We start from the raw sequence: 20,474 nt of genomic DNA, 5'->3' as shown, positions 1-20,474 counted from the left end.
CTTGTCAGGGGTCAGGTTGACCTCCAGGGTCAAAGGTCAGTACCTTGTTGTGTAGAAGGACCTGGGTCTTGTCAGGGGTCAGGTTGACCTCCAGGGTCAAAGGTCAGTACCTTGTTGTGTAGAAGCACCTGGGTCTTGTCGGGGGTCAGGTTGACCTCCAGGGTCAAAGGTCAGTACCTTGTTGTGTAGAAGGACCTGGGTCTTGTCGGGGGTCAGGTTGACCTCCAGGGTCAAAGGTCAGTACCTTGTTGTGTAGAAGCACCTGGGTCTTGTCGGGGGTCAGGTTGACCTCCAGGGTCAAAGGTCAGTACCTTGTTGTGTAGAAGGACCTGGGTCTTGTCGGGGGTCAGGTTGACCTCCAGGGTCAAAGGTCAGTACCTTGTTGTGTAGAAGGACCTGGGTCTTGTCGGGGGTCAGATTGACCTCCAGGGTCAAGGGTCAGTACCTTGTCATGTAGAAGGACCTGGGTCTTGTCGGGGGTCAGATTGACGTCCAGGGAGCAGGGCGGGACGGTCACCATCAGCACCAGGGGGGCGGGGTAACGGCCGGACGACGACGACGTCGCCCCCTGCTGGGCGTACTGGGCCAGGTAGAGCTGGCGCACCAGCTGATGGACGCAGTGTCCACCAGGTGGCAGCGCGGTGCGTTCACCACATGAGGAGGAAACAGAACAACATTTAGACCAGAGAACAGACTCTACAAAATGTCTTCCCCAAATCACATTTTTTTTCTTTTGAAAAATGATGTTTCTGGGTCAGTGGTTCTCAAACTATTTCATGTGAAGGACCGCAAACATTATATGTATTTGGCCGCCGACCCCCATCTGAAAATATGTTGCTCCAGGGACCCTCCCCCCCACCCCCCCCCAGAAGCAAAGATATGAGTTAAAGACGTTTGCTGTGAAATAATATATATTTGCACCACATTTTCACGATCTTTTAATGTAAAAGTATGTTGTATTTAATGTTCTGATTGCGACCAAAGGACTATGACATCCTGCAAATCACGTATGTCCGTCACATCTCCATATGCGACTAAATTTGACTGAGGGACTGCCATTGGATTTTTTCATTTCACATGAAAGCAGGGAATCATAGCTTCAAATTGGTTGTTCAGTTTGACCCACCAGTTTTGGAGATTATAGAGTAACATTACACCTAGCTACATGTTTAAGCATGTATTTCATATTTATATGTCGATTTTAGCTCTGACACTTAGTTTAGACATGCTCTAGTATGTGAAGAGTCTGCCTGTGCTATTAACTCATTTTGGGGAAAAAAACTATAAGTTTGGTGAAAAGCTGGAGTTTGCACGATGGCAGGCTCTCAGTCAAATCTGGTCACATATATGGTTGCCAATCCATCATGCCCCGTGACATCTCTTGCAATCATGGAGACCCTTAGATCTCCATATATGGATCTGACCTTGTGACATCACGTGACATCATGGAGACCCTTAACACCTCCACATATGGGCATCTCCATTTATGAAGATCACGACACTGACCTCATCTAACCCTGGAGGACCATACATAGAGAAGACTGGATAATCACCCAGATCTGCAAATATGGAGTTGGCCAGCACCTCAATTGTTGATCTGACCTCATCAAACCCTGTACACTCACCATGTACACGCTCCATATATGGCCAGTATATAATTCATTCCATATTATGTTGATGTGACCCCCCCCCCCCATGCCAAAGTTCCAGCGCTCGCCCAGCAATCTGCCGTCACCCAGGCAGATTGGGTTTGGGCTCGCCCGACTGATCTTTGTACCTACATGATAACTTTGAGTGGATGATCTCTGTACTTTCATGATATCTTTGAATGGATGATCTCTGTACCTTCATGATATCTTTGAGTGGATGATATCTGTACCTTCATGATCTCTTTGAGTGGATGATCTCTGTACCCTCGTGATATCTTTGAGTGGATGATCTCTGTACCTTCATGATATCTTTGAGTGGATGATCTCTGTACTCTCATGATATCTTTGAGGGGATGATCTCTGTACCTTCATGATATCTTTGAGTGGATGATCTATGTACCAGTACCTTCATGATATCTTTGTTGTGCACCGGTCTGGCGTTGATGAACAGGAAGGTTCTGTCGGGGCTGGTGGAGCTGCTAGAGATGTAGTCTGCCCCGGGCTTGGGGAAAAACCCCTCCAAAGAAATCTAGAAGGAAGGAAAATAATAAATATATACATAAAAGTTTTTAGTTAACTAGTTGTTAACTTAAAAGTTAACAACTTTTAACATTCAGTAGATTTTCTGTGGTGTGGGGTTTTCTGGCTCAAACAGGTGCTCTGAGTTTCCTGCGGTTTGTGAAAATCCCATATATGTCAATGGGATTTGCCAGCAGATGTCACTGTTTTCACTGTTTTGCCTGTTTTTATTGCAGCTCAAGAAAGACTTCCAAACCCTAGAGAAAACTCCAGACTACAGAAGATCCAATGAATGTACAAAGTTCAGGTTTTTTGGAAGTAATTGAGGTGAAGAAATTCATTCTGCGTTAATGCTGTCTGCGTGTGCACGTGGCCGAGGAACGCACATGTGGGTCACTGGAAAAAAGTCCCCCCCCCCTTCCCCCGGTAGCCACATGTGCTGTGACAGACAATAGAAGTGCACTTTTACATTTAATTGTATTTCTCATACAAAGATGACAGGCTTACAAAACATAGTCTTGGCCCTTCAGGAAAAAAACCATGACCATCTGAGCAGCCATGCCATCATCTGGTTGAAGCTGAACCCCCCCCCCCCCCCCCCCCCCCCCCCCCAATGGGACCATTAGCGGTCTAGCTTTATGTCCTGAGTTCATGTCTGTGAGGTCACTGAAACACACACTTGGCTTCTCGTGCGCACCACGGAGCAATAAAGTGTGTAATCTTTATGGACCTTTTGAGAAGGCACGCTGATTTCCACACGGTGACATTTAGCACACGAGGAGGACTCCCGCTGCCCCGCACGTACGCAGCACGATGGGGCAAAAAGCCACCGCTGTCATTACATTTGCCTCGTCTCGGCATGACTTGCCTTGGGGCTCGAGAAGCAAAGGGCTCGGGGAGAGAGAGAAAGAGAGAGAGAGGGGGAGAGAGTTGACTACCGGGCCAGTAACAAGATGACGGGGAGAGAGAGAGAGAGAGAGAGAGAGAGAGAGAGAGAGAGAGAGTTGACTCCCAGGCCAGTAACAAGATGACGGGGAGAGAGAGAGAGAGAGAGAGAGAGAGAGAGAGTTGACTCCCAGGCCAGTAAGTAAGATGACTCAACAGAAAATTAAACCGTTAAACTGTTATGATGTCAACTACTTGTTAAAAAATAAGAACAAAAAAACAGCAGACGAACGACGGACGGCTATAGTCTGAAATTATGGAAAACTATGATTCTTCAGACTCATAGTTAAAGAGACCCCCCCCCCCCCCCCCCCCCCCCTCGCAGACCTCGTTATTAACAGCGAGACGCAATCAAGCCAATGAAGTTAATAGAAGCGTTGCCGTTTTGAGGTTCGGGAGCAACATGTGCATTTAAAGCTCATTAGGGTCACTTTTACGAGAGGCACACGGCACACAGAGGGCACCTTTGGCCCCCTACAGGGCAGGGGTGGGCCACTTTAATGGTGGAGAGAGGGCCACTATATTTACACACTAACTCCAGAGGGTCCAAAACCACTTATCTCCGTATTTTAACTTTAGTTTTTCTTCTAATGCCCTACTTCTATTTTAGCAAAAGAATAGCCGATCTGCAAGCTCAAAATGCATCGCAGTGGGACACGTTTTGAGCTTGTAGATCGGCTATTTTTGCTATTATTTAAATTGCAATATTTTTTTTATTGGAATCCTGAAAAGTAACATTTTTATTCAATTTCAAATGCATTTAGTTATACTTAACCATAACCATATCTTAACCTATCTTAACCAATGTTTATCTTAACCTACAAACATTGGAAATAAGAAAAGACAATGAAATGTTAATAGTCTTTAAGCTACGAATAGACTGAAGTAATTAAATTAAGTAATCAATAATGTACCCAAATTCTGATATTAATTCACACGTTTAGACCATATCCGTGGTCATCATATGGGCATACCTAACAATGGATGCCAAAACATGGTCAAATTCTCATTTATGTGTGTTTTTAAATCAAAAGTCAATTATTAGCTTCGAACCAGCATATGACGTCATAACATATGCTGGCCCCGGACATACGCATCGTAGCACCTGACTGATAACATCGCAAGTAATGAAGCTCACCAGTTTGATTCCCATGCTTCATTTGACCTCCTCCACAGCTGGTTTTGATTAAAGAACTAATCCGTTTTAATCAAATTCAAGATGACATCCAGACAGTGTATTACTTGTTTTAAACTTAATCATCACGCTAAAATATGGATATACTGTATGTTGTGTATAGGTTAGAAATAATCCACTGGATTTTCCACATGTCTCCCTGCCAGTTTGTTTACAAACGAAATGCACGTGCAGAAAGTCACAGACTTTCAGACCCCATAGCCTGGAGCAGGGGTGGGCAACTTTGACGATGGCGAGGGCCAATATATTTCCACACTCACTCCAGAGGGCTATATTTGAATTGGAAACCTGAAAAGTAACCTAGTTTTTTATTGAATTTAAAATGCATTTAGTTATAATTATAGTTAACTTTATGAACTGTTATTAAACATAACTACATTGGACACAAAAAGACAATAACATTTAAATATGGCCCCCGGGCCACCAGTTGCCCATGTACTGTATGCCCTATAGGCCACGGGATGGATGTGCGTTGTCTTGTTGCAACAAAAGAAAAAAAGAAAGAAACCGAGTGTCACATTCTTCGGTAGTCGACGTGTTAGTCAACAAAATCAACACTGGTGTTACGTACCTGTGGGTGTAGTTCCTGATGGTGTTACATACCTGTGGGTGTAGTTCCTGATGGTGTTACCTACCTGTGGGTGTAGTTCCTGATGGTGTTACCTACCTGTGGGTGTAGTTCCTGATGGTGTTACGTACCTGTGGGTGTAGTTCCTGATGGTGTTACCTACCTGTGGGTGTAGTTCCTGATGGTGTTACCTACCTGTGGGTGTAGTTCCTGATGGTGTTACGTACCTGTGGGTGTAGTTCTTGAAGGTGTTACGTACCTGTGGGTGTAGTTCCTGATGGTGTTACCTACCTGTGGGTGTAGTTCCTGATGGTGTTACCTACCTGTGGGTGTAGTTCCTGATGGTGTTACGTACCTGTGGTGGGTGTAGTTCCTGATGGTGTTACGTACCTGTGGTGGGTGTAGTTCTTGAAGGTGTTACGTACCTGTGGTGGGTGTAGTTCTTGAAGGTGTTACGTACCTGTGGTGGGTGTAGTTCCTGAAGGTGTTACGTACCTGTGGGTGTAGTTCCTGATGGTGTTACTTACCTGTGGGTGTAGTTCCTGATGGTGTTACATACCTGTGGGTGTAGTTCCTGATGGTGTTACATACCTGTGGGTGTAGTTCCTGATGGTGTTACGTACCTGTGGTGGGTGTAGTTCCTGATGGTGTTACGTACCTGTGGTGGGTGTAGTTCCTGATGGTGTTACGTACCTGTGGTGGGTGTAGTTCCTGATGGTGTTACATACCTGTGGGTGTAGTTCCTGATGGTGTTACATACCTGTGGGTGTAGTTCCTGATGGTGTTACATACCTGTGGGTGTAGTTCCTGATGGTGTTACGTACCTGTGGTGGGTGTAGTTCCTGATGGTGTTACGTACCTGTGGTGGGTGTAGTTCCTGATGGTGTTACGTACCTGTGGTGGGTGTAGTTCCTGATGGTGTTACATACCTGTGGGTGTAGTTCCTGATGGTGTTACGTACCTGTGGGTGTAGTTCCTGATGGTGTTACATACCTGTGGGTGTAGTTCCTGATGGTGTTACATACCTGTGGGTGTAGTTCCTGATGGTGTTACGTACCTGTGGGTGTAGTTGCTGGTGGTGACAGGGCACAAGGTTGGCCACGGCGCTGGAACCCAGCGTGACCAGGAGGGCACTTCTGTGATCGGGCACTCTGGCTTTCTGCCAAGCCACCACCTGGAAGTTAAGTATGCAAGACAAGGTTAAGTATGTAAGACAAGATAAGTATGTAAGACAAGGCAAGTATGCAAGACAAGGTAAGTATGCATATCTTCTTTTCTCTAATCATGTACTGTAGATAACCAAGTATTCTAATCATGTAGTTTTTTGTTTTGTTCTTGTTTATATACTGTTTATATACAAGACAAAGTTAAGTATGCTAGACAAGGTAAGTAGGTAAGCAAAGGTAAGTATGTAAGACAAGGTTAAGTATGCAAGATTGTCTGAAATAACAGACAAACGTGATACCAAACTAGGAAAAGTGCCCATCGGGGCAAAGGTCTCCACCAGGCCAGGTCAGGTTGTGGCCTCCTGGTGGCGCTATATTATACAGGTTGGATGGCAATTGGATGATCTGATATAACAGGCCAATGTGTAAAGGGTGGGATATATTCCTTCAGCCTAGTAGGAAAGTGCGTGAAAGATTTAGCCAATTAGGATGGAATATGAAATATCGGAGAGATCCGTCTTGAGCACATGACTATAGAGATACTGTGTAACGATTTGCTGGACAAAATCTAGAGTAGTTACAAAAAGGTTTAACAAAAAAGGGTTACAAAAGTTGTCCTCCTAGTGGACAGCCCGTTCTGGAAAATGTGGGGAACAGGTTCATCGTTGGCATCCAGGGAGTGTGTGTGCCGGAGATGCAAAACATACTCTCCCCTGGATGCCTTCGGCTGGTGGAGACAACACAACCAGGACGCATTATTTTCAGAGCCAGGAGTGTGTCCTTTGTGCTGAGTGTCACCCAGCATGTCACCCTGAACTCTAGGCCTGCGGATCGGTGATCTATCACCTAGTGATAGTCACCTAGTGGGGAGTCTGGGGAGCCCCCCGGCCCCGGGGATCAGCCAACGCAGGGAAGCTGGAAGAACATTCACTAAAGAAAATGCTGGGGCAACGCTCCACACGTCCCCAAACTTTTTCTCCCTTCTGGCTCCAACACTATGGAATGCAAATCAGAACTGCAAATTCACTCCCAATCTCCTGCCGTAGTCTGAAAACCCACCTCTTCAGACTCAATTTTAGCCTGTAGTACTTGCCCTAGCCTCGATGACCTTATGGCGTATATATATGCGAAGGCTGTACTTATCTAACTCAGATAGCATTTTATGTAGACATAGCACTCTTTAGCGTATACGGAGATTTTCATTATATAGATATTCCACTGTTACATTATTAGCTTACGTATGACTTTTCTATGTATTTGATGTATTACCATGTGTTGTTCTGTACAGTAAATCGCTCTGGATTAAGAGCGTCTGCTAAATGACTACATTGTACATTGTTGAGGGGGTGACGGGTCCCAGGGGGTCCCCTAAGCAAATCACTTAACCACTTTGAGCCTATATTACATACGTACGTACATGTAGCCGATCTGTGTAGATCGTATATCTTCCAAGAAAAGAATGAGAAAAATGTGGATCATTTTTTTTAAAACAGTGTGTGTGTGTGTGTGTGTGTGTGCGTGTGTGTGTGTGTGTGTGTGTGTGTGTGTGTGTGCGTGCGGGGGTGTGGGGGGGGGGGCTGAGTATACAGTATACATAACTCCCTGCCCGGGTGTTGAATTCTGAAAGCATGTGCAGCTCGCGCAGCGCGGCCCGGAGCACGCGCGTCCGTACGTCCGCTCCTCTAACACACACACACGTCTTGGCGTGGCGTGGAAAACGGATCGCTGCTACCGTTAACAGTTCCTGGAGCTAAAGCTGTGAAACACGAAACGACACACACACACACACGGCCTGGAAGGGAAGAGCAGAGTTCGAGACACGGGATACAGGCGTCGTCGTGGAGTGCTGACGGCACAAAATAAATGACCCTCCCCCCGCGCTCACCCCCACCCCCCTGACAAGTTCAAGTTTAATTTCAAGGAAAGGTATATGGCGGTTGTGTGCGCCCCCCTCTCCTCTCCTCTCCTCTCCTCTCCTCTCCTCTCCTCTCCTCTCCTCTCCTCTCCTCTCCTCTCCTCTCCTCTCCTCTCCTCTCCTCTCCTCTCCTCTCCTCTCCTCTCCTCTCCCCTCTCCTCTCCTCTCCTCTCCTCTCCTCTCCTCTCCTCTCCTCGCCCCCCCCTTGACCCCTCTCCTCTCCCTCGCAGCTGGAGCTCCGAACATGAAAAGCTACTTTTCAGGAAAGGAAAACAGAGTGTTAAAATAACCCCAAAGTGTTCCCCACGGAACCAGCGTGGTTATTATTTCAGTGGGAAGAGAAGTACCGCATTACAAGTAAAGATACCAAAGTATTTGGCATCAAACTTTCTAAAATCGCTGATCTACAAGTGCGTAGATCTTATATGTGCATGTCATTTATCTGGCTGAGGATGTAGATCAGCTGTTTGTGATTATATGTGATTATATGGATATACGATATAGGGCTTGATTTGTTCTATCTGGGTCAGGGGTGGGCAACGTTGACAATGGAGAGGGCCACTATAGTTGACTCCAGAGGGCCACATTGCATATATTAATTTAATTTTAATTGTGGCGCGAATTTGGAATAGATATTCTTTCAGAGTGAACGTTTTTAACTCAAATCTTTGCTTCTGTGGGGGGGGGGGGGGGGGGGCTGGAACAACATGTTTTCAGATGGGGGTCGACGGCCAATTACATACTGTAATCTAAACGAGTTAAGCTATACTAAACTGAAGTAATTAAAGCTGGTCATGTTTGCAGGATTCCAATATTCCAATATTAACCCGAGGCATGTGGCCCCCGGTTGCCCATGTATGATCTAGGTATATTGAAATCATACTCTAGTTCTAATTCTATTGTTGTGGATTAAAGCAATTATGTCATACTTCGACGGGTGGCTGGCATCTCCCTTAGAGATAGGGTGAGAAGTTCAGTCACACCAGAGAGACTCGGAGTAGAACTCCTTCGCCTGGAAAGGAGCCAGCTGAGGTGGTTCGGGCATCTGGTTAGGATGCCTCTCGGGCGTCTCCCTAGGAAGGTCCTCGACGCACGTCCCACTGGGAGGAGACCCCGGGGCAGACCAAGGCGCAGTTGGAGGAAACACATCGAATCACTGGCCTTGGAACGTCTCGGAATCCCCCAGGAGGAAGTCACTAATGTTGCTCTGGAGAGGGAAGTCTGGAGCACTCTGGTGGAGCTGTTGCCCCCGGCCCCCCGCGACCCGACTACGGATAAGCGGTTGAAGATGGATGGATGTCATACTTTAGCTATTGAAAAATAGCAGATCTACAAGCTCATAGCGCGACACTCTGTGGCGTTCCAACATGCTGATTATAATAATAATAATAATTATAATGCCCTGTTATTATGTATTGTTATTATGTATGTATTGTTGTTTTCGCCCTTGGAATTGTATTATTGTTTTGTGTGCAGCACTTTGTTTCAACTCTGTTGTGTTAAACGTACTTCATAAATGAAGTGGATTGAATTGGGTCACATCCTCAAAGAGTTGATTTAACACCCTCAGAGTTAATTTAACACCCTCTGAGAGTTTATTTAACGAGAGCATTTCGCAGTGTAGGAGAAGGAGGAGCAGGCTAGCATTATGAAGGCCGATAGAGACACCTTGTGGCCGTCGTGTGGAAGTGCAGAGGAGGGTTTTTAGGGCCTGCAGGAAAGTCCAAAACCAAAACAATGTATGTGCTTCAAGGATGTTATTTTAACCGATCTGGGGCCTGTTTCACAAAACGTAGAGATTAAACCGGGATTTAACAGATTAACAGAGGTTTAATATATCCTGGATAAGCGATTAACCAGTTTCATGAAAACTGGTTAATCTTGCCAGATTATTTTAGGCAGTTAACCTGGATATGTTGAGGCTTGATTCGGTTTCATGAAAGCAATGCCACACTGGTTACCATGGAAACTAATGCTGTGGACTTAGCCTGCTCCGGACCATGCTAACAGCCAGGTTTAACCTAATCCTGATGTGTTTATTAAGCAGTCAATCTGATCACAAACCAATTATTATGGGTTTATGTTGCCTTATTTTTTTTTAAATGTTTTGTTGTGGCTTTCGCCTTTATTTTATATTTTTTATAGAGGGACAGACAGTAGGCTGACAGGAGTTGGGGAGAGAGATGGGGGGGGTGACATGCAGTGAAGGCCGTCGGGATCGGGAGTCGAACCCGCGGCACACTGCCAGACTGGATTACCAGCCAAGGTGAACCGCTGAGCCACGGCCCAGGCCATGTTGCCTTATTTGTAATCGGTCTGCATTAAAACATCATATTGGTACACATTGCCATTAATTGTCTCCACCAGGCCGAAGGCATGTGGGGAGAGTATGTTTTGCACTCCGTCCGTCCGCGTGTCCGTCCGTCCGTACGTGTGTCCGTGTGTCCGTGAACAGCTAATCTCGGCCACCGTTAACCCGGTCGATGCCATATTTTGCACACACACTCCCTGGATGCCAACCATGAACCTCTGCCCCAAACTTTCCAGAACGGCCTGTTATAGCGCCACCAGGAGGCCGCTTTGTGCAAAACAAGTTTTTGCACAGTACACCTACAGATTTTGTCCAAACATCACGCAAATTGGTACACAGTCTCTCTAGAGCCATTCAACGAAACGGGTCTTTCAGATTTATCAGACTCCATCCTGATTGGTTAAGATTGGCTTCCACAGTTCACAGGAGTGCTCAGTTTCAAACAAAATGCTGCAAATCATGAACACATCGCGTGATTTCCGTGAAATTGTGCACCCACATTCCCACTAGGCCGAGGACGAAATGCCACATGAACAATTTCAACTCAGCCTCAAGGTGGCGCTATAACTGGCCGAAAAGTGTTTTTACCTCTAACTGCACGGATCTGTGGATAACCTGGTGGAGACCTGTGCCCGGAAGGGCACTTTTTCTAGTTTAAGGACTAATTTAAGCCCTATATACAAAACCAAAATATATAGGCTGCACAACCTCACCATGACAGCTTGTGAGCTTGTAGATCAGCTACTTTTGGTGATTGTTCCGCCAGAATAGGTTTGCTGTGGTGCAAGTTGTTAGGAAGAATTAATTAATTAATTTGTAAAAGTGAAAACATTACCAAGTATTACCATTACCCATTGTATTTTCTTATACAACATATTACCATTGTAACATGCATGTATCACGCACCAACGGCCAAGACGTGCAGGGAACCCTTTTGGTGTTTTAAGCCTTATGTTATACTTTAGCTATTGAGTGCCGCGCTACGAGCTTGTAGATCTGCTATTTTTGAAAAATCGTGAAAATGCGGCGGAAATCTTTGAATATATATTATTTTAGAGCGAACGTTTTCAACTCAACTCAACTCAACTCAACTGCTTCTGAGGGGTTCCTGGAATAACATATTTTCAGATTGGGGTCGGTGGCCTTGGATTACATATACAGTATCATTTTCTGGGTCCTTGAAATATTGAGCACCACTGATACAGAAACATGGGTATTTCAGAAAACTGTTTAGAAGACTTTTTTGTCAGGCCAAAATGGGTTAATATGGGATTGTGGTATGAAAACGAATCAGTGCGTGGTACCTTGCCAGTTCAAGTTGGCCTCGCGTCAACATGCTTTCCAGGAGGAAAGCCTGCTCTGTTTCTAAAACGCTGTGTGATCCGGTCCAGACCGGATGGTATTTTATTATACATTTTTTTATTATTCCGGTTTGTGGTTTCCTGTTTTTCCAGCATTGCTTTATTTTGTGTTGTGTTTTAGTGTACTGTACCTTGTTGTGAGTCAGTTACTGTACCTTGTTGTGAGTCAGTTACTGTACCTTGTTGTGAGTCAGTTACTGTACCTTGTTGTGAGTCAGTTACTGTACCTTGTTGTGAGTCAGTTACTGTACCTTGTTGTGAGTCAGTTACTGTACCTTGTTGTGAGTCAGTTACTGTACCTTGTTGTGAGTCGGTTACTGTACCTTGTTGTGAGTCAGTTACTGTACCTTGATGTGTGTCAGTTACTGTACCTTGTTGTGAGTCAATTGTTTTGAGTCAGTTGTTGTGAGTCAGTTACTGTACCTTGTTGTGAGTCAGTTGTTGTGAGTCAGTTACTGCACCTTGTTGTGAGTCAGTTGTTGTGAGTCAGTTACTGCACCTTGTTGTGAGTCAGTTGTTGTGAGTCAGTTACTGCACCTTGTTGTGAGTCAGTTGTTGTGAGTCAGTTACTGCACCTTGTTGTGAGTCAGTTGTTGTGAGTCAGTTACTGCACCTTGTTGTGAGTCAGTTGCTGTGAGTCAGTTACTGCACCTTGTTGTGAGTCAGTTGTTGTGAGTCAGTTACTGCACCTTGTTGTGAGTCAGTTGTTGTGAGTCAGTTACTGCACCTTGTTGTGAGTCAGTTGTTGTGAGTCAGTTACTGCACCTTGTTGTGAGTCAGTTGCTGCACCTTGTTGTGAGTCAGTTACTGCACCTTGTTGTGAGTCAGTTGCTGCACCTTGTTGTGAGTCAGTTACTGCACCTTGTTGTGAGTCAGTTGCTGCACCTTGTTGTGAGTCAGTTGTTGTGAGTCAGTTACTGCACCTTGTTGTGAGTCAGTTGTTGTAAGTCAGTTACTGCACCTTGTTGTGAGTCAGTTGTTGTGAGTCAGTTACTGCACCTTGTTGTGAGTCAGTTGCTGCACCTTGTTGTGAGTCAGTTACTGCACCTTGTTGTGAGTCAGTTGTTGTAAGTCAGTTACTGCACCTTGTTGTGAGTCAGTTGTTGTGAGTCAGTTACTGCACCTTGTTGTGAGTCAGTTGTTGTGAGTCAGTTACTGCACCTTGTTGTGAGTCAGTTGCTGCACCTTGTTGTGAGTCAGTTGCTGCACCTTGTTGTGAGTCAGTTACTGCACCTTGTTGTGAGTCAGTTGTTGTGAGTCAGTTACTGCACCTTGTTGTGAGTCAGTTACTGCACCTTGTTGTGAGTCAGTTGCTGCACCTTGTTGTGAGTCAGTTACTGCACCTTGTTGTGAGTCAGTTGTTGTGAGTCAGTTACTGCACCTTGTTGTGAGTCAGTTGCTGCACCTTGTTGTGAGTCAGTTGTTGTGAGTCAGTTACTGCACCTTGTTGTGAGTCAGTTGCTGCACCTTGTTGTGAGTCAGTTGTTGTGAGTCAGTTACTGCACCTTGTTGTGAGTCAGTTGCTGCACCTTGTTGTGAGTCAGTTGTTGTGAGTCAGTTACTGCACCTTGTTGTGAGTCAGTTACTGCACCTTGTTGTGAGTCAGTTGCTGCACCTTGTTGTGAGTCAGTTACTGCACCTTGTTGTGAGTCAGTTACTGTACCTTGTTGTGAGTCAGTTGCTGCACCTTGTTGTGAGTCAGTTACTGTACCTTGTTGTGAGTCAGTTACTGCACCTTGTTGTGAGTCAGTTACTGTACCTTGTTGTGAGTCAGTTGCTGCACCTTGTTGTGAGTCAGTTACTGTACCTTGTTGTGAGTCAGTTGCTGCACCTTGTTGTGAGTCAGTTACTGCACCTTGTTGTGAGTCAGTTGTTGTGAGTCAGTTACTGCACCTTGTTGTGAGTCAGTTGTTGTGAGTCAGTTACTGCACCTTGTTGTGAGTCAGTTACTGCACCTTGTTGTGAGTCAGTTGCTGCACCTTGTTGTGAGTCAGTTACTGCACCTTGTTGTGAGTCAGTTACTGTACCTTGTTGTGAGTCAGTTGTTGTGAGTCAGTTACTGCACCTTGTTGTGAGTCAGTTGTTGTGAGTCAGTTACTGCACCTTGTTGTGAGTCAGTTGCTGCACCTTGTTGTGAGTCAGTTGTTGTGAGTCAGTTACTGCACCTTGTTGTGAGTCAGTTACTGCACCTTGTTGTGAGTCAGTTGCTGCACCTTGTTGTGAGTCAGTTACTGCACCTTGTTGTGAGTCAGTTACTGTACCTTGTTGTGAGTCAGTTGCTGCACCTTGTTGTGAGTCAGTTACTGTACCTTGTTGTGAGTCAGTTACTGCACCTTGTTGTGAGTCAGTTACTGTACCTTGTTGTGAGTCAGTTGCTGCACCTTGTTGTGAGTCAGTTACTGTACCTTGTTGTGAGTCAGTTGCTGCACCTTGTTGTGAGTCAGTTACTGCACCTTGTTGTGAGTCAGTTGTTGTGAGTCAGTTACTGCACCTTGTTGTGAGTCAGTTGTTGTGAGTCAGTTACTGCACCTTGTTGTGAGTCAGTTACTGCACCTTGTTGTGAGTCAGTTGCTGCACCTTGTTGTGAGTCAGTTACTGCACCTTGTTGTGAGTCAATTGTTTTGAGTCAGTTGTTGTGAGTCAGTTACTGCACCTTGTTGTGAGTCAGTTGTTGTGAGTCAGTTACTGCACCTTGTTGTGAGTCAGTTGTTGTGAGTCAGTTACTGCACCTTGTTGTGAGTCAGTTGTTGTGAGTCAGTTACTGCACCTTGTTGTGAGTCAGTTGTTGTGAGTCAGTTACTGCACCTTGTTGTGAGTCAGCGTGAGTCTCAGCTCAGGTCTCATGATGCCGTAGGCCATGAGCAGGTCCTGGACCTTCTTCAGCTCTTCTCGGCACTTCTTGGCGTTGGCATAGTACTGCCTCCTCACCGGCAGCCTCTGGAACAGCTTCAGAACACACACCGACGTGCCTGGAGGAGACAGAAACAGCTTCAGAACACACACCGATGTGCCTGGAAGAGACAGAAACAGCTTCAGAACACACACCGATGTGCCTGGAAGAGACAGAAACAGCTTCAGAACACACACCGATGTGCCTGGAAGAGACAGAAACAGCTTCAGAACACACACCGATGTGCCTGGAAGAGACAGAAACAGCTTCAGAACACACACCGATGTGCCTGGAAGAGACAGAAACAGCTTCAGAACACACACCGACGTGCCTGGAAGAGACAGAAACAGCTTCAGAACACACACGTCACCGACGTGCCTGGAAGAGACAGAAACAGCTTCAGAACACACACCGACGTGCCTGGAAGAGACAGAAACAGCTTCAGAACACACACCGACGTGCCTGGAAGAGACAGAAACAGCTTCAGAACACACACCGACGTGCCTGGAAGAGACAGAAACAGCTTCAGAACACACACCGACGTGCCTGGAAGAGACAGAAACAGGACCGCATGAGAGGGAAATACAGTCTGTCTGGATGGATGATCAAAAACTTTATTTTTTCAACAATTGATGCTTGTTTATGGTTTATTTAAAAAAGCCGTCCACCCCCCCCCCCCCCCCACCCCTCACCAGTGCACCAGATACTTGCCTTCAGAAACAGTGCATCAGAGACTTGCCTTCAGAAATAGTGCATCAGAACCTTGCCTTCAGAAATAGTGCACCAGAGACTTGCCTTCAGAAATAGTGCAACCGAGACTTGCCTTCAGAAACAGTGCATCAGAGACTTGCCTTCAGAAACAGTGCACCAGAGAGGACTTGCCTTGGCCCAGGTGAGATGGCTTCTGGGAAAACACCTTCCCAGCGAGGTCCAGGAAATACTGGGTGCTAATGTCATCGTCCTGGGTCTTTGTGGTGACGCACACCTGCAACACATCACGTCAGATGATCACTGCATTTTAGCTTGGCCTAAAAGGTTAGACGACGGTTCGATTCTCTATTTGTTTTTGCTTTTACTAACATGTTAGACAGCCTACATACAGATTTGACGTGCACATGTGCTTATATGTCCTTTTTTCGGCTCCAAATGAGCCAAAATCCAGTGTTTGGAAGGTTTTTATTCCCTCTCCTTACATCGCACGGACGAAAACAACTCATCGCCAGTCTCTCCTATGAAATAGGACTTTAAGCAACGACGGCTACGGCAGTCGGCTACGGCAACCGGAAATGGATCAGTGCTCGATACATAAACCTGCTCTGAGTCACAGCCCTTTCTACTACGGCAGAACCTACACTTACACGTATTGTCTACAACACCATGTCATAACCATGTTTATTGAAATTATAGCCGTCATACATTTACACTGATTGTTGCTCCATCATCTCTCTTATGCTGTGCAATGTGTTGGCATGCTGTTGTTGGCATCAAAAACAATCCAATGGCAGCCCCATCAGTCAAATTTAGTCACATTTGTGCCATATCTATGATTTGTCATGTACAACTTCCTTGGTCTCAACTGCGCATGTTTCTTTCCTTCCAGGGAGCAACATGGAGTCCACCGCACGGTCTTCGCTTCCTAACCTTATTTAATTAACCTTAGGGTTGCCCTGGGATCTTCTTCTTCTACTGTGGTATTTCGCTGCATTTGGCTGGCACTAGCCTCACCTATCACGCCTACTGTAACGGGAGGTAACGTGTTAAATGACCCCTGACCTCGGGCCATGGCGCATATAGAGCCCAGGGCCTCTCCGTGGAAGACAGACAGACAGACAGACAGACAGAAAGAGACACACACACACACACACACACACACACACACAGTGACCCCTGACCTCGGCCACGGCGCAGATGGAGCCCAGGGCCTCTCCGCGGAAGCCGTAGGTGTCCAGGCGCTCCAGGTCGTCGTGGCAACAGATCTTGGACGTGTAGTGTCTGACGGCCATCACCGCAGTGTCCTGCACCTGCAGGGGGTGAGACAGGCGGAGGAGACCGTGAGACGGGCGGAGGAGACAGTGAGACAGAAAGGAGACAGACAGGTGTCTTGCACCTGCACAATGTAGGAGACAGGTGGAGGGAGACAGTGAGACAGACAGGAGACAGACAGGTGTCCTCCACCTGCAGGGGGTGAGACAGGTGCAGGAGCCAGTGGGACAGACAGGAGACAGACAGGTGTCCTCCACCTGCAGGGGGTGAGACAGGTGGAGGAGACAGTGAGACAGACAGTGTCCTGCACCTGCCGGGTGTGAGACAGGTAGAGGAGACAGTGAGACAGACAGGAGACAGACAGGTGTCCTCCACCTGCAGGGGGTGAGACAGGTGGAGGAGACAGTGAGACAGACAGGGGACAGACAGGTGTCCTCCACCTGCAGGGGGTGAGACAGGTGGAGGAGACAGTGAGACAGACAGTGTCCTGCACCTGCCGGGTGTGAGACAGGTAGAGGAGACAGTGAGACAGACAGGAGACAGACAGGTGTCCTCCACCTGCAGGGGGTGAGACAGGTGGAGGAGACAGTGAGACAGACACCTGCGCAGAGTGAGCCAGGGTGACCCAGAGGATGTGAGACAGACAGGGTGACCCAGAGGATGTGAGACAGACAGTGAGACAGACAGGGTGACCCAGAGGATGTGAGACAGACAGTGAGACAGACGGGGTGACCCAGAGGATGTGAGACAGACAGTGAGACAGACAGGGTGACCCAGAGGATGGGTCAACGAGTGACGTCAGGACTTCTGTACTGAGTCTATTGTGGTCTCATTGCAGACTTTGGGCTCTATTTTGCCTTTTATTTTGTACTAAAAAAAATAGTATAATCAAAATAGTAAAAAAGCAGGCAAAGTATAGTTTAGGGATAGCATGGACGAAATTAGAGCAAAATATAGATGCCCCTCCTACCTGGATTCCCCTCCCGTTGTCTCTGACCTCCACTCGGTCCAATCCGTAGTTCTCCTGAAACACCATATATGGACACAACATTTAGAACATGCTGCAGTACGGTTGATTTTTGTCGACTAAAATGATGACAGACAATGTGTTCGTCGAGTACCTATTTACATTTGTTTTAGAATCGGCCTCAGGTCTACGTAAATTATGGATCAATGCTCATTTTGGCACAGTGGGGTACATTAGCTATTTATGAGATCTCAGCACAGATTGTGTTAATGGGTTATTATAATAACAATCATTCTTCTTCTTCTTACCAGTGTAACGTCGACGCATGTGGCTCCAGCGTCCAGGGAGTTCTCCATCAGCTCCTTGACCACGTTGAGCACCGAGGTGATGACCTGGGAGGAGGGGTGGAGCTCATTAACCTTTATTGATAACGAGCATCTTATTGATCAGGCTTAGCGAGCCGGGTTCTTATCGAGGATGTTCTATTATTTTGTGGAAAGACGGGAGACGACAAATTCTAAACATAACTAAAACCCTTTTACTATAGGGCCTTCAAATAAAATACAGTACTTTTTCTAACAGACGGAAGGCAATTTACCTTTTTTACCAATACAATAATATTAAAGAAACTGTTCAACTTAATATGTGTACCGTCACTTTAAAAGTGTACATTTGTTTACCAGGGCAGCACTGGTTAATTGGCAGGTATCAATACACTTTTGGACCGACATGTTTGTCCCAGCATGGATGATTACATTTATTTATTGATCGCCTCTTGTCTTGATTGTTTTAACATGACGTCATCGATAACAGGCTTGATAAGCCCAAAGCTTATTGATAACGTGTACTCGATAAGCCCAATTAAAGCGTATTGATACCGGGTACTCGATGAGCCCAAAGCTTATTGATACCGGGTACTCGATAAGCTTGTTATAGGGGTTTTGGGGTATCGGGTATGGATCTCCATCCCTAGTCAAAGGTCAGAGGTCATGCATACCTGGGAGCTGGACAGGAGACGCACCGTATCCGCGGGGAGCTGCTGCATCCTGGCGCCTTCTAGGGAGCACACACACACACACACACATGTGTACACACACACACACGCACACACGCACACACACACACACACACACACACAGACACACGTGTACACACACACACACACGTGTACACACACACACACTCACACACGCACGCACGCACACATGCACACATGCACACACACACACACACACACACACACACACACACACACTGTATTTGCTTGTACATGTACAATGGTAATGGACGGTGTAATCGTAGACATATAAAGGTAGACGGCTCTGGAGCGAATGTGCTGAAGGGAGGGCAAAACATTCCAGAGATCCCTTGTGATGCCCCGCGGAGGCATGAGCGTGCGTCACAGAGCGCATGTTCGGGTCCCGGAAAAATGCGCTGTGATTGGCCAGTAGTCACTTGAGTGGCAGCGTGACGTAGTGTGCCGTCCACTCTTTCCGGCGTGCCGGTGTAAATTCTTCCGCCCTCCCTTCAACACACATGACTCCAACGAACTGCAGCATCTATTGAGTGGTGCAACCACTCCAAGGAACAGCTTTGTCCCTATGGGACTATGTGACTGTGTTACTATGTTTAGAGTAGGCTACCAATAGGGGGTGCTGTTGCACCTCTCGCTTCAGACTGGTCTGATTCTTTTTTAAATATCTATGGGTGAAATGGTGACATTTAACCATGCATCTGGGTGGGGAACTCCTGGAAGCCCCTCAAGGGCCCCTGGGGGTCCCTGGGAGTGGGACCACAGGTTGACAACCACTGTACCATGTCACAGTACATTACATAGTAACGCACATTTGTACGTCATTAAATGTTCTGATGAATTGAATATGAAGGACCCCAATGTATAGCAGGGATGTGCCGATGAGACATTTTGGCCAATATCGATATCCGGAATAATTCATTACCGTTGTGGCCGATAACCGATATATTACCAATGTCGATATGATCTCATTCTGTATTTTACGGAATTATAATAATTTTGTTCATTCTGAAAAAGACATGTAACTGGACCTGCAGGCTTAGGCAAGTCAGATTTAGCTCTGTTCAAGCTGTTACTTTGGGCTTGTTTATCTGTTGTTTAGCAGTTTCAATCAATATAAATAATGTTTCTTTATATAAAACATGATAGTACACAGGGTCATCATTGACCATGATTCGTCTCGTCTGACTCTGTTTTCAAACGAAGCTCAAAGTCTGCTTAGAACAGAGGTGAGGAGGGGGTCCCTGCATGGTGGTCCCCATAGCTATATAAATAGTGATGGAAAAAATAGTCTATGAACAGGTTGAAAAGTATCTTGCCTCTAATAAATTGCTGTACGAGTTCCAATCTGGTTTCAGAACATCCCACTCCACTGACACATGCCTCCTCTAGTTGAGCGATCACATCAAACACGAGGTGGATGCTGGAAAATACTGCGGCATGGTCATGCTGGACCTCCAAAAGGCTTTTGACACCGTGAACCACTCCATACTGGTTAACAAGCTTAAAGCTATTGGTTTTGATAGCACATCAGTGAGCTGGATGCAATCCTACCTGGAGGGGAGAGAACAGATGGTGGAGGTGAACGGAACACTGTCCCCTCCCCTCCCAGTGAGCTGTGGCGTCCCACAAGGAAGCATACTAGGGCCTTTACTGTTCCTAATTTATGTTAACGACATGACTTCAGCTTGTGACTGCAACTTGTTCCTGTTCGCAGATGACTCAGCACTGCTGGTCTCGGACAGGAACAAACTGCAGGTTGAAAAGACCCTCAGCTCTGAACTCGGTAGAATCTGCACCTGGCTCGCTGATAACAAACTATCCTTACACCTGGGAAAAACTGAATCCATCCTCTTCGGATCAAATAGTAAACTCAGCAAGGCAGATGGCTTCTTGGTTAGAGTGGGTGACAATATTATCACACGAAAAGATGAAATTACCTACCTAGGTTCCATCCTGGAGGCCAATCTTT

At 46.3% G+C, this 20,474-nt stretch overlaps 1 protein-coding gene across 1 annotated transcript in view; it reads right to left on the bottom strand.

The window, feature by feature from the left end:
* The window catches only part of pms1 (PMS1 homolog 1, mismatch repair system component), a 39,026-nt gene that overhangs the window by 17,023 nt on the left and 1,529 nt on the right, over positions 1 to 20,474 (bottom strand). The window contains exons 2-10 of the mRNA XM_083777306.1: positions 18,467 to 18,522; positions 17,778 to 17,861; positions 17,473 to 17,526; positions 16,412 to 16,540; positions 15,402 to 15,504; positions 14,435 to 14,598; positions 5,934 to 6,050; positions 2,056 to 2,178; positions 446 to 607 (exon numbers count right to left, since the gene is read on the bottom strand). Coding sequence (XP_083633432.1) covers positions 446 to 607; positions 2,056 to 2,178; positions 5,934 to 6,050; positions 14,435 to 14,598; positions 15,402 to 15,504; positions 16,412 to 16,540; positions 17,473 to 17,526; positions 17,778 to 17,861; positions 18,467 to 18,514 — 984 coding nt within the window. The 5' untranslated portion in view covers positions 18,515 to 18,522. The remainder of the gene's footprint in view (positions 1 to 445; positions 608 to 2,055; positions 2,179 to 5,933; positions 6,051 to 14,434; positions 14,599 to 15,401; positions 15,505 to 16,411; positions 16,541 to 17,472; positions 17,527 to 17,777; positions 17,862 to 18,466; positions 18,523 to 20,474) is intronic.

This window comes from Protomyctophum parallelum, assembly GCF_964188405.1.
Source record: "Protomyctophum parallelum genome assembly, chromosome: 11".
In the NCBI taxonomy this organism is placed as follows: Eukaryota; Metazoa; Chordata; class Actinopteri; order Myctophiformes; family Myctophidae; genus Protomyctophum; species Protomyctophum parallelum.
The sequence above is the reverse complement of the archived record's forward strand: the minus strand, read 5'-3'. Positions and strand labels throughout refer to the sequence as shown.